Here is a 14,132-nt window from a genome sequence, read left to right on the forward strand (position 1 = left end):
TAAAGATTACCAACCTACCGTGAGTTGTTTATCAACGAATTGAAGGTCGACATTATGAAACACAGTACTCGCTGTTCTAAAGTGAGTTAGTCATGTAACGCTGACGCCAGGAAGATCGCTCCTTCTCAACTGTGCATATCCTTGGCGACAGTTAGTTTGGTTGTTTTCTTTCCACAAAGATAAGGATTGACTGGCAAAAGCAGCGGTTGAGAACTATCTGGTATGAATTAATGGTGCGATACTGATGAGCCCAGCCTCATGGGTGAAACACGTGTTTGTCGCTGAATTCTTGCTACACTCGACTGCTTAGAAACATTATCAAACCTTCCATTCAAAGACACCACAGGGCTTCCGAAGTGTTTGAACTTTCAAGCCACTATTTGTCAGCTAATGTAAAAGTTTATTTTTAGAGTAGGCCTACCTAAACCTTTTCACTTTGCCAGCATTTGAAATAAAAACAAATTTTTACAACATTCCGATCTGAATTTGTCATAATGATGTTGAAAGCGTTGTTGTTGATTTCGCTGGGATTTCCTTGCCTGGCAAGCAGAAGTAACGGTAAGCCAATTGCAAAATTAAAGTAATTATCATCGTTTATTGCAATGCATTGTTCCATCGTTTCAAACTCCACCTCAGTGCTCCATGTTATCTCCTGCATCATACGATCTCGTTTAATTATAAGTTATTATTGAGTTACTTTTAGTTTAACTTAGCTTACTCTTCATCGGTCTGCAATCCAACTTACACTCCCATAACAATCTATCTCATTCTGTTTTGCTGTTCGACTGCTTTTAATCTACTTCACTTTCTAATCGTTAACATGTTTGCTTAGTTTTTCTATGGTACGAAGAATTTTTTCAAAATAGTGGCTTTAAGGATGGCTACCGTTTCATTTAAACGTCTTCATCACGTCTTTTCCACGTCTTCTTCACGTCTTCATCACGTCTTCTTCACGTCTTCATCACGTCTTCATCACGTCTTCTTCACGTGTTCTTCTGTTCAGTCATTTTGAACCTTTCTTGTTGTTCGATCATGTCAACTCTACATCACGGGTCTGCCGCCAAAAATGCAGCTTCTCTGTTGATTGTATTTTGCTCTTGTTTAATCGTCTTCTATATAATTTATTGCTTGGTTGTTAATTGTAACAATGATCCGAATAACTCAAGCACTTCTCCAGGATGCCCGCAGTTGAAGCGCCTCCCCAATGGTAACGTACAATGTACGAGGTCTAACCATCATGGTAGCAGATGCTCCTTTGTTTGTAACGTGAGTGAACTACTCTTTATTGTTATTTGTTTGGAGATTATTTTGTCAAAGCTAGTCTTCGGTCAAGAAGTTGTTTTACCACAAAAAAATTGTGTTACGCCAAGAATCAACAAAAATTCAACCTATTTTTTTCATTTGTTTCGACTTTGGTTATATCTGCAGCTTAAAGTTATTTTATATGTTTCTCTACACGGCAACCGCCAGGTTATCTTTGTTTTTGGCAACACATGAAGTTAAACGCTACCCTGGTAAAACAATGTAAGGTAGTGGGCTACAGAGGACATCGGTTCGTTGCCCATCAAGGGCACGCTGCTGTGTTCTGGAAAGACACTGAATTAGCCTACATGCTTGAATGTGAGCACCAAGATTGGATGTATTGTTGTACACACAATGTATACCAACAAGCTCAAGCTTAGATGCTTTAAAGTGTGATAGGTAATGACTTAGGTTGGAAGGATAATTTTGTGAAGAGGTTACTCTGCTGGAGTGAGTGAATTAGCATGTATCTCTTGTAGGCTACCGTTTTTTCCTATCTTTCTGAGTGAGTATGAAGCGGAGGAGAATTGGTTTATATCCTTCAATATTTGCTTTGTGTTTAGGGTGGATTTGAGCTAGGTGGTGGTTCCGGTTCAGTGATGTGCAGGAATGGGAGGTGGTTCAAAGGAAGGACCAACACAAGAGCTAATCTTGCTGTACTCTGCGTTTCAACAGGTGTTCTGCATATTTATTTCAATCACTATCAATGCCATTCTCAAGGACTATATTTAATAGGCACTTAAAATTAACGGTAAAATTCAAAAGGTAGCCGAGAATTGTTAATGGGTACAAAACAGACCAAAGATCCCAACCTTACCTGGAAACTGAGCTTGCAAAAGCTTTAACCTACTGTTGATCACCTCAGGAGAGAAACTAACCAGCCAGCAATGACAACTGGGTCACATCTGGGTAACAAATGGGCAGTCTTTTGGTTCCCAACTGTGTTGCCCGGCAGGTTACCAGTCAGACTTGGGCAATTGTCAAATTCGATGAATTAGACCAAAATGTTAGTAATTCTAATCTAATTTGGTGAAAACTTGTTGACTCTAATTCTAATCTAATCTCCAGTTTTGCTAAAAATTCTAGTTTTTCCAACAGTGCTTTTCAGCAAATGAAAGGAAACCTCATGCACGGAAAATGCAATAAAACGATCACATCAAAGTGTCATTTCATCGCAGCGAAGTCATTAAAATCTCGATTAACTCATCAATTGACCTACATCACAATGTCTATTATGACGTAAGTGGTTTTGGTGCAGTGATGGGGGAATGACACTTTGATCTAGAGTTGCCCATGAGTTGCCATATTAGCGTTTTTATCCAAATAGAAAAAAGATATGTGACGACTGCGTCGAACTAATTCTAATCTAGTTTAAACTTTAATCTAGTTTGCAAAAACTTAGCTAGCTCAAATTTTAAGTCTAGTCTAATTTGTAAAAAACTAGAATAGCTGTAATTATAATTCTAATCTAATTTCAAAAGGCTGAAAAAATTCTAGTTGTCCAAGTCTGGTACCAGTTTAACATTGTCTGTGAGCTCATGTCCTACCCTAACCCAACTGGGCAGCCTAGTTGGAAAATGTTTAAAAACAAACGCTTCCGAGCGGTGTCAAACTGCTGTCCTTTGAAACCTGGATCACAAACAGATGCCATTTTGGTTGGCCCGCCCCGTTGGCTCAGTGATTACGCGGCCGGATCAAGATCACGCTGCGCTGGTTCGACCTTCGGGGTGTGCGCTTGAACAACGCATTTTAAGGACTGCTCTCCATTCAGCGTCACCCAGTCAATGGAATAATTCCCCGGCAACAACACTTCAACAATCGGAAAACTTCACTCTGTCAATCTCGGTAACCGGCCCTGCGTCAAAAGCCTCTACAAGTATGCGAAACTACCAGGAATAACCTATCAAGGCTTTGTCAGTCCGACGATAAAGATTCAAAACCAACCAACCGTACATGCGCCACTAAACCTGACTCAACAAACTTCGAGTTCAGAGTTAATAAAAGCAGATTTTTGTTGTTGTCGAAGAAGTGAAAGAGAAGAATGCTCTATTCTCGAGTGAACAGGCGAACATAACGGCAAAGAACATGAATGTATGGTAACAATACCCACTGCGTTTCCTAGTATATGGTAACAATACCCATTGCGTTTCTTTGTATATGGTAACAATAGCCACTGCGTTTTCTCGTATATGGTAACAATAGCCACTGCGTTTTCTCGTATATGGTAACAATAGCTACTGCGTTTCCTAGTACAGAATTCGCCTATAACGGCACCTCTAGGGGTTTGCAAAACTGGCGTTATAGCCGAATTGACGTTATAGACAAACTACCGCAAACTATTCCAAAACTGTCTTTTGAATAAAGAAAGAGGTGTATAATCCAGTCAGGTTTACTGTGTACCACCAAACTGACAAAAGTCACCCAGAAAATACAGTAAACAAAGAAATTGTTAAAAAAAAAAAACTACAGCGAAAGGTACAGGAAATTTGCGCAATAGGCTACAGCTCGTTACATACAGTAGTAGAGAAGTTCATTGTTTATTAGCAAAAAAGGCATTGATCTTCAGCTGTTTCGGCTTTGACACGGATTTCTCTACCACATAGCGTTCAGCTTTTGCTAAATAATGTAGGATTTGCTCGCTGTCGTCGTGACTTCGGAAGTATCGGTCTAGTTGTCTGATTGACTTCAGGGCTTCTACAACGTACAACTGTTGCTTTGAGTTTTTTAAAGGTCAGCTGTAGAGCTGCTTTTTACATGTGATAGTTTTTCACGCGGGAAAAAGTTAATTCAGTTACCTAATTAAAGTCCCTGTTGCGAACGACGTAGCAAAATAAAGGAAAGACATTTTGCAAGCAGCAGCGCTAATTGGATTAAAAGACTGACCGTTCTTGGTGAAGGTGATGGCTTAAAGTGACGTTATAAACGAACAAAAGACGTCTGGGGACCAATAAAGGGTGCTGTTACATGCGAATTGACGTTATAAGCGATGCTGTTGTAGCCGAACTGCAATGCACGTAAAAGATAGGAATTCTGCCGGGACCGGGCGAAATGTGACGTAATAGGCGAATTGACGTTATAAACGAAGCCGTTATAGGCGAATTCTACTGTATATGGTAACAATAACTACTGTTTCCTCACAGTGCAAAAGAAATTGGGTAAGATAAAAACTTAAATTTGTATTTCAAAACCAATTTGAGTTAAAAATATCTTTGGATGTAACTCTATATGTCTTCCTCGAAAAGCCAATCAAGACAAATAATAATGATTACATAGGCTATTAACAAAAAAAGATAAAAATATTAATTTGTAAAATAAAATAACAAAAACCGTGAGAGACAAACTTTAAATTTTACATTTGATTGAATTTACCATAGCAGTAGCCAGATTTTTAAATAGTTTCTTAATAATCAACTTGCTTATTAGCATACTCGTAATAAGCTACCTTCCTACCTATACTGCCATCATAAAATGGTGCATTAAATTGCTAATGTGGGGCATTCAACTCGCCTTAAATGTTGTTAAATGTCGTTTTGCAAATGGGCTGCCCAGAATGAATTCACATGAGATATGACACTGGCAATAGATTAATAAACAGCACTGAAACAGTTGTATTGTTGTTGAAAATGCATAGACGAAACTAGCACACTCGTTTGCCACGCTTGACCAGGTCAGACGTAAGTTGGTTGCCAGGTGTTGTCAGTGGTAGCAACGATTTCTATAAACATCTGCTGGGCTTTGTTCGGTAATATATCTTTTCTTTATAACATAAGTGCATCAGTCTGGGTGATAAATGTTTGTTGGTTTCCAGACTTGGGAAGAGTTGCGTCAGGAAATGACGAATGCTCATCGCGCCCTTGCGGCTATCCCGGCATCAATGAGGAAATGTGTCAAGAATTCGCCGGTTGTTGCTGGAACGAGGCACGCTCCTCATGCAGTGAAGGTAAAGGAAGGCCAGAACAGATTTATTTTATGTTTACTTCAATATTGTTGCACTTGGAAACATTTTGAAGTACAGGATGCGAAACTACCTTCTCAGAGTGAGGTGTTTAATCACAGTGTTGCCAGATACTTGTTCTTCCTAATTGCTATTTTGGAACATCTATTCCCACCCTTTAAAAACCGTACAACTTTATTTTAAAGTGAATTTTTATCAACTCGTTAATGCAAACAGCATTCGAAAATTCGAGATGTTCAAAGCACAAGTTCTCTCTCCTAAACATACACACGATTATAAAATACTGTGTCGCAAAAGCATCAATCTATCTGAAAATTATCATTGCATTTACAAATTTTTATTGAAATATTTGGTAAATTTATCCTTTTTCATATTTTAATTTCAACAAAGCGAAGTAGTCTAAAATAATCCATATCTTAACCAGGCTTGCGTCTGCTTAAAAAATATTACTTTAGATTAATTTGTGCAGCTTATTTAAACTTTGGACTAAGTTTGAAATCTTTGATTTACTTTTGAGTTAAATGGATTAATATGGTACATTTATTTGGAATTGTAAAAAAGATGTGGCAACTGTTTTCTCTGTACGCACTTCATTTCCTTGGTTTCAGTTTATCTCATGTTTCACTGAAGTGAAACAAACTAATTAACAATTGAGAAAATATGCTGCTCATTTCTTTTACGTCTGTTAGCAAAAAGCGATGTTAGGATACGGACTTACAAAACATAATTCAAATATTGCAAGTGCATTTGCAAGTTTAATCAAAATAGCTAGTTTTCCTGTAACCTTGTCGATCGCTTGCTTTCAACATGATTGACCACTTCGACTCTTCCATCTGTGTTCAGTTGCACGACGCCTTTGTGGATACAGAGGAATTCCGTCGAATCTTTGTTCTGCGAAAGGATGCGACTACAATGTCGAGGAAGGAAATTGTTACAAAAGTGGGTTTTGATTCTCACTAAGGCTGCAGCGTGCGTCATAACCATCATATATCTGCCACAATAGCTCATCGCGATAAGCAACCAACTTTGTAAATGAAGAAATTGATAGATCAAGCAACGCTGGTTCAAATCCCGGCTTAAGTGGTTTAAAAATGCATTCCAAGGATTGAAATGCATTTTAAACGCCACCGTGGTAATAATCGCCATCACAGTGATAAGCGCCACCATAGTAACAAGCGCCACCATAGTAACAAGCACCACCACAGTGACAAGCACCACCATAGTAATAAGCGCCACAATAGTGACAAGCACACCATACTGACAAGCACCACCATAGTAACAAGCACAACCATAGTGATAAGCACCATCATAGTAACAAGCGCCACCGTAGTGATAACCGACGCCATAGTGACAAACACCACAATAGTGATAAGCGCCAACATAGTGACAAGCACCACCATAGTGACAAGTACCACCATAGTGATAAGCACCACCATAGTAACAAGCACCACCATAGTGATAAGCGCCACCATAGTGACAAGTATCATCATAGTGACAAGCACCACCATAGTGATAAGCGCCACCATAGTGATAAGCGCCACCATAGTGACAATCACCACAATAGTGATAAGCGCCACCATAGTGACAAGCACCACCATAGTGACAAACATCACCATAGTGATAAGCGCCACCATAGTAACAAGCACCACCATACTGCTAAGCGCCACCATAGTGACAAGTACCGCAATAGTGACAAGCACCACCATAGTGATAAGCGCCACGATAGTAATAAGCGCCACCATAGTAACAAGCACCACTATAGTGACAAGCGCCACCATAGTGAATAGCACCAACAGAGTGATAAACGCCACCATAGTAACAAGCACCACCATAGTAACAAGCATCACCATAGTGATAAGCGCCACCATAGTGACAAGCGCCACCATAGTAACAAGCACTACCATAGTAACAAGCGCCATCACAGTGATTAGCGCCACTATAGTGATGAGCGCCACCATAGTGATAAGCACTACGATAGTAACCAGTGCCACCATAGTGATAATCGCCACTATACTGACAAGCGCCACCATAGTGACAAGCACCACCATAGTAATAAGCGCCACCATAGTGACAAGCACCACCATAGTGACAAGCACCACCATAGCGACAAGCACCACCATAGTGATAATCGCCACTATAGTGACAAGCACCACCATAGTAACAACTACCACCATAGTAACAAGCACCGCCATAGTGATAAGCGCCACCATAGTGACAAGCACCACCATAGTGACAAGCACCACCATAGTAACAAGCGCCACCATAGTGATAAGCGCCACCATACTAACAAGCACCACCATACTGCTAAGCGCCACCATAGTGACAAGTACCACCATAGTCACAAGCACCACCATAGTGATAAGCGCCACAATAGTAACAAGCGCCACCATAGTAACAAGCACCACCATAGTGAAAAGCGCCACCATAGTGATAATCGCCACCATATTGACAAGCACCACCACAGTAACAACCACCACCATAGTAACAAGCACCGCCATAGTAATAAGCGCCACCATAGTGACAAGCACCACCATAGTGACAAGCACCACCATAGCGACAAGCACCACCATAGTGATAATCGCCACCATAGTGACAAGCACCACCATAGTAACAACCACCACCATAGTAACAAGCACCGCCATAGTGATAAGCGCCACCATAGTGACAAGCACCACCATAGTGACAAGCACCACCATAGTAACAAGCGCCACCATAGTGATAAGCGCCACCATAGTAACAAGCACCACCATACTGCTAAGCGCCACCATAGTGACAAGTACCACCATAGTCACAAGCACCACCATAGTGATAAGCGCCACAATAGTAACAAGCGGCACCATAGTAACAAGCTCCACCATAGTGAAAAGCGCCACCATAGTGATAATCGCCACCATAGTGACAAGCACCACCATAGTAACAACCACCACCATAGTAACAAGCACCGCCATAGTGATAAGCGCCACCATAGTGACAAGCACCACCATAATGACAAGCACCACCATAGTAACAAGCACCACCATAGTGATAAGCGCCACCATAGTAACAAGCACCACCATACTGCTAAGCGCCACCATAGTGACAAGTACCACCATAGTGATAATCGCCACCATAGTGACAAGCACCACCATAGTAACAACCACCACCATAGTCACAAGCACCGCCATAGTGATAAGCGCCACCATAGTGACAAGCACCACCATAATGACAAGCACCACCATAGTAACAAGCGCCACCATAGTGATAAGCGCCACTATAGTAACAAGCACCACCATACTGCTAAGCGCCACCATAGTGACAAGTACCACCATAGTCACAAGCACCACCATAGTGATAGGCGCCACAATAGTCACAAGCACCACCATAGTAACAAGCGCCACCATAGTAACAAGCGCTACCATAGTAACAAGCACCACCATAGTGATAAGCGCCACCATAGTGACAAGCACCACCATAGTGACAAGCACCACCATAGTGACAAGCACCACCATAGTGATAAGCGCCACCATAGAGATAAAAACCACCATAATGACAAGCACCACCATAGTGATAAGCACCACCATAGTGATAATCGCCACCATAGTGTCAAGCACCACCATAGTCACAAGCACCATCATAGTAACAAACACCACTATAGTAACAAGCACCGCCATAGTAACAAGCGCCACCATAGTGATAAGCGCCACCGTAGTAATAAGCGCCACCATAGTGACAAGAACCACCATAGTGATAAGAGCAACCATAGTAATTAGCACTACCATAGTGACAAGCGCCACCATAGTGACAAGCGCCACCATAGTAACAAGCGCCACCACAGTGATAAGCACCACCGTAGTAATAAGCGCCACCATAGTGACAAGCACCACCATAGTGACAAGCACCACCATAGTGATAGGCGCCACAATAGTCACAAGCACCACCATAGTAACAAGCGCCACCATAGTAACAAGCGCTACCATAGTAACAAGCACCACCATAGTGATAAGCGCCACCATAGTGACAAGCACCACCATAGTGACAAGCACCACCATAGTGACAAGCACCACCATAGTGATAAGCGCCACCATAGAGATAAAAACCACCATAATGACAAGCACCACCATAGTGATAAGCACCACCATAGTGATAATCGCCACCATAGTGTCAAGCACCACCATAGTCACAAGCACCATCATAGTAACAAACACCACTATAGTAACAAGCACCGCCATAGTAACAAGCGCCACCATAGTGATAAGCGCCACCGTAGTAATAAGCGCCACCATAGTGACAAGAACCACCATAGTGATAAGAGCAACCATAGTAATTAGCACTACCATAGTGACAAGCGCCACCATAGTGACAAGCGCCACCATAGTAACAAGCGCCACCACAGTGATAAGCACCACCGTAGTAATAAGCGCCACCATAGTGACAAGCACCACCATAGTAACAAGCGCCACCATAGTGATAAGCGCCACCGTAGTAATAAGCACCACCATAGTGACAAGCACCACCATAGTGATAAGAGCAACCATAGTAATTAGCACTACCATAGTGACAAGCGCCACAATAGTGATAAGCGCCACCATAGTAACAAGCACCACAATAGTGACAAGCGCCACGATAGTGACAAGCGCCACCATAGTGACAAGCGCCACCATAGTAACAAGCGCCACCACAGTGATAAGCACCACCATAGTGATAAGCGCCACCATAGTGACAAGCACCACCATAGTAACAAGCACCACCATAGTGACAAGCACCACCATAGTGATAAGCGCCACCATAGTGACAAGCGCTAACATAGTGATAAGCGCCACCTTAGTAACAAATGCCACCATAGTGAAAAGCGCCACCAATGGTGACAAGCACCACCGTAGTGTAAAGCACCACCATAGCAACAATCGCCTCCATAGTGACAAGCACCACCACAGTGATAAACGCCACAATAGTGACCAGCACCACCATAGTGATAAGCGCCACCATAGTGACAAGCACCACCATAGTGATAAGCGCCACCATAGTGACAACCACCATAATGATGACAAACACCACCATAATGATAAGCGCCACCATAGTGATAAGCGCCACCATAGTGATAAGCGCCACCATAGTGACAATCACCACAATGGTGATAAGCGCCACCATAGTGACAAGCACCACCATAGTGACAAACATCACCATAGTGATAAGCGCCACCATAGTAACAAGCACCACCATACTGCTAGGGGCCACCATAGTGACAAGTACCACAATAGTGACAAGCACCACCATAGTGATAAGCGCCACCATAGTAACAAGCGCCACCATAGTAACAAGCACCACTATAGTGATAAGCGCCACCATAGTGACAAGCACCACCATAGTAAAAAGCACCACCAGAGTGATAAACGCCACCATAGTAACAAGCACCACCATAGTAACAAGCACCACTATAGTGATAAGCGCCACCATAGTGACAAGCACCACCATAGTGATAATCGCCACCATAGTGACAAGCACCACCATAGTAACAACCACCACCATAGTAACAAGCGCCACCATAGTGATAAGCGCCACCATAGTAACAAGCACCACCATGCTGCTAAGCGCCACCATAGTGACAAGTACCACCATAGTCACAAGCACCACCATAGTGATAAGCGCCACAATAGTAACAAGCGCCACCATAGTAACAAGCACCACCATAGTGAAAAGCGCCACCATAGTGATAATCGCCACCATAGTGACAAGCACCACCATAGTAACAACCACCACTATAGTAACAAGCACCGCCATAGTGATAAGCGCCACCATAGTGATAAGCACCACCATAGTGACAAGCACCACCATAGTAACAAGCGCCACCATAGTGATAAACGCCACCATAGTAACAAGCACCACCATACTGCTAAGCGCCACCATAGTGACAAGTACCACCATAGTGATAATCGCCACCATAGTGACAAGCACCACCATAGTAACAACCACCACCATAGTAACAAGCACCGCCATAGTGATAAGCGCCACCATAGTGACAAGCACCACCATAGTGACAAGCACCACCATAGTAACAAGCGCTACCATAGTGATAAGCGCCACCATAGTAACAAGCACCACCATACTGCTAAGCGCCACCATAGTGACAAGTACCACCATAGTCACAAGCACCACCATAGTGATAAGCGCCACAATAGTCACAAGCACCACCATAGTAACAAGCGCCACCATAGTAACAAGCGCTACCATAGTAACAAGCACCACCATAGTGATAAGCGCCACCATAGTGACAAACACCACCATAGTGACAAGCACCACCATAGTGACAAGCACCACCATAGTGACAAGCACCACCATATTGATAAGCGCCACCATAGAGATAAAAACCACCATAATGACAAGCACCACGATAGTAATAATCGCCACCATAGTGTCAAGCACCACCATAGTCACGAGCAACACCCATAGTAACAAGCACCACTATAGTAACAAGCACCGCCATAGTAACAAGCACTGCCATAGTGATAAGCGCCACCATAGTGACAAGCACCACCATAGTAACAAGCGCCACCATAGTGATAATCGCCACCATAGTGACAAGCACCACCATAGTAACAAGCACCACCATAGTGATAATCGCCATCATATTTACAAGCACCACCATAGTAACAGGCGCCACCATAGTAACAAGCACTACCATAGTAACAAGCACCACCATAGTGATAAGCGCCGCCATAGTGACAAACACCACCATAGTGACAAGCACCACCATAGTGAAAACCACCACCATAGTGATAAGCGCCACCATAGTAACAAGCACCACCATAGTAACAAGCTCCACAATAGTGATAAGCGCCACCATAGTCACAAGCGCCACCATAGTGATAATCGCCACCATAGTGACAAGCACCACCATAGTCAAAAGCACCATCATAGTAACCAGCACCACTATAGTAACAAGCACCGCCATAGTAACAAGCACTGCTATAGTGATAAGCGCCACCATAGTTACAAGCACCACCATAGCAACAAGCGCCACCATACTGATAATAGCCGCCATAGTGACAAGCACCACCATAGTAACAAGCACCACCATAGTGATAATCGCAACCATAGTGACAAGCACCACCATAGTCACAAGCACCACCATAGTAACAAACACCACCATAGTAACAAGCAACGCCATAGTGATAAGCGCCAACATAGTGACAAGCACCACCATAGTGACAAGCACCACCATAGTAACAAGCGCCACCATAGTACCAAGCGCCACAATAGTGACAAGCACTACCATAGTGACAAGCACCACCATAGTGAGAAGCGCCACCATAGTGACATGCACCACCATAGTGATCACCACCACAGTAACAAGCGCAACTAGAGTGATAAGCGTCACATTGTGACAAGCACTACTATAGTGACAAGCACCATCATAGTAACAAGCGCCACCATAGTAACAAGCGCTATCATAGTAACAAGCACCACCATAGTAATAAGCGCCACCATAGTGACAAACACCACCATAGTGACAAGCACCACCATAGTGACAAGCACCACCATAGTGATAAGCGCCACCATAGTGACAAAAACCATCATAATGACAAGCACCACCATAGTGACAAGCACCACCATAATGATAACCGCCACAATAGTGACAAGCACCACCATAGTCATAAGCACCATCATAGTAACAAGCACCACTATAGTACCAAGCACCGCCATAGTAACAAGCACTGCCATAGTGATAAGCGCCACCATAGTGACAAGCACCACCATAGTAACAAGCGCCACCATACTGATAATAGACACCATAGTGACAAGCACCACCATAGTAACAAGCACCACCATAGTGATAATCGCAACCATAGTGACAAGCACCACCATAGTAACAAGCACCACCATAGTAACAAGCAACGCCATAGTGATAAGCGCCACTATAGTGACAAGCACCACCATAGTGACAAGCGCCACAATAGTGACAAGCACTACCATAGTGACAAGCACCACCATAGTGAGAAGCGCCACCATAGTGACATGCACCACCATAGTGATCACCACCACAGTAACAAGCGCAACTAGAGTGATAAGCGCCACATTGTGACAAGCAATACTATAGTGACAAGCACCATCATAGTAACAAGCGCCACCATAGTAACAAGCGCTACCATAGTAACAAGCACCACCATAGTGATAAGCGCCACCATAGTGACAAACACCACCATAGTGACAAGCACCACCATAGTGACAAGCACCACCATTGTGACAAGCACCACAATAGTGATAAGCGCCACCATAGTGACAAAAACCATCATAATGACAAGCACCACCATACTAACAAGCACCACCATAGTGATAACCGCCACAATAGTGACAAGCACCACCATAGTCATAAGCACCATCATAGTAACAAGCACCACTATAGTAACAAGCACCGCCATAGTAACAGGCACTGCCATAGTGATAAGCGCCACCATAGTGACAAGCACCACCATAGTAACAAGCGCCACCATAGTGATAATCGCCACCATAGTGACAAGCACCACCATAGTAACAAGCACCACCATAGTGATAATCGCCATCATAGTGACAAGCACCACCATAGTCACAAGCGCCACCATTGTGACAAGCACCACCATAGTGACAAGCACCACCATAGTGACAAGCACCACCATAGTGATAAGCGCCACCATAGTGACAAGAACCACCATAATGACAAGCACCACCACAGTGACAAGCACCACCATAATGATAAGCGCCACCATAGTGATAAGTGTCCCCATAGTAACAAGCACCACCATAGTAACAAGCACCACCATAGTAACAAGCACTGCCATAGTGATAACCGCCACCATAGTGACAAGCACAACCATAGTGACAAGCACTACCATAGTAACAAGCACCGCTATAGTAACAAGCA

General features: G+C 43.2%; 1 protein-coding gene across 2 annotated transcripts in view; it reads left to right on the top strand.

The window, feature by feature from the left end:
- The first annotated feature begins 431 nt into the window (after window positions 1-431).
- LOC145767547 (P-selectin-like) overlaps window positions 432-14,132 on the top strand; it is a 47,916-nt gene continuing 34,215 nt past the window's right edge. For both annotated transcript variants that reach the window (XM_082579389.1, XM_082579390.1), the window contains exons 1-5: window positions 432-558; window positions 1,178-1,266; window positions 1,866-1,977; window positions 5,111-5,242; window positions 6,101-6,196. In XM_082579389.1, the coding sequence (XP_082435515.1) occupies window positions 495-558; window positions 1,178-1,266; window positions 1,866-1,977; window positions 5,111-5,242; window positions 6,101-6,196 (493 nt within the window). In that variant the 5' untranslated portion in view covers window positions 432-494. The remainder of the gene's footprint in view (window positions 559-1,177; window positions 1,267-1,865; window positions 1,978-5,110; window positions 5,243-6,100; window positions 6,197-14,132) is intronic.

This window comes from Aplidium turbinatum, chromosome 3 (assembly GCF_918807975.1).
Source record: "Aplidium turbinatum chromosome 3, kaAplTurb1.1, whole genome shotgun sequence".
NCBI lineage: Eukaryota > Metazoa > Chordata > Ascidiacea > Aplousobranchia > Polyclinidae > Aplidium > Aplidium turbinatum.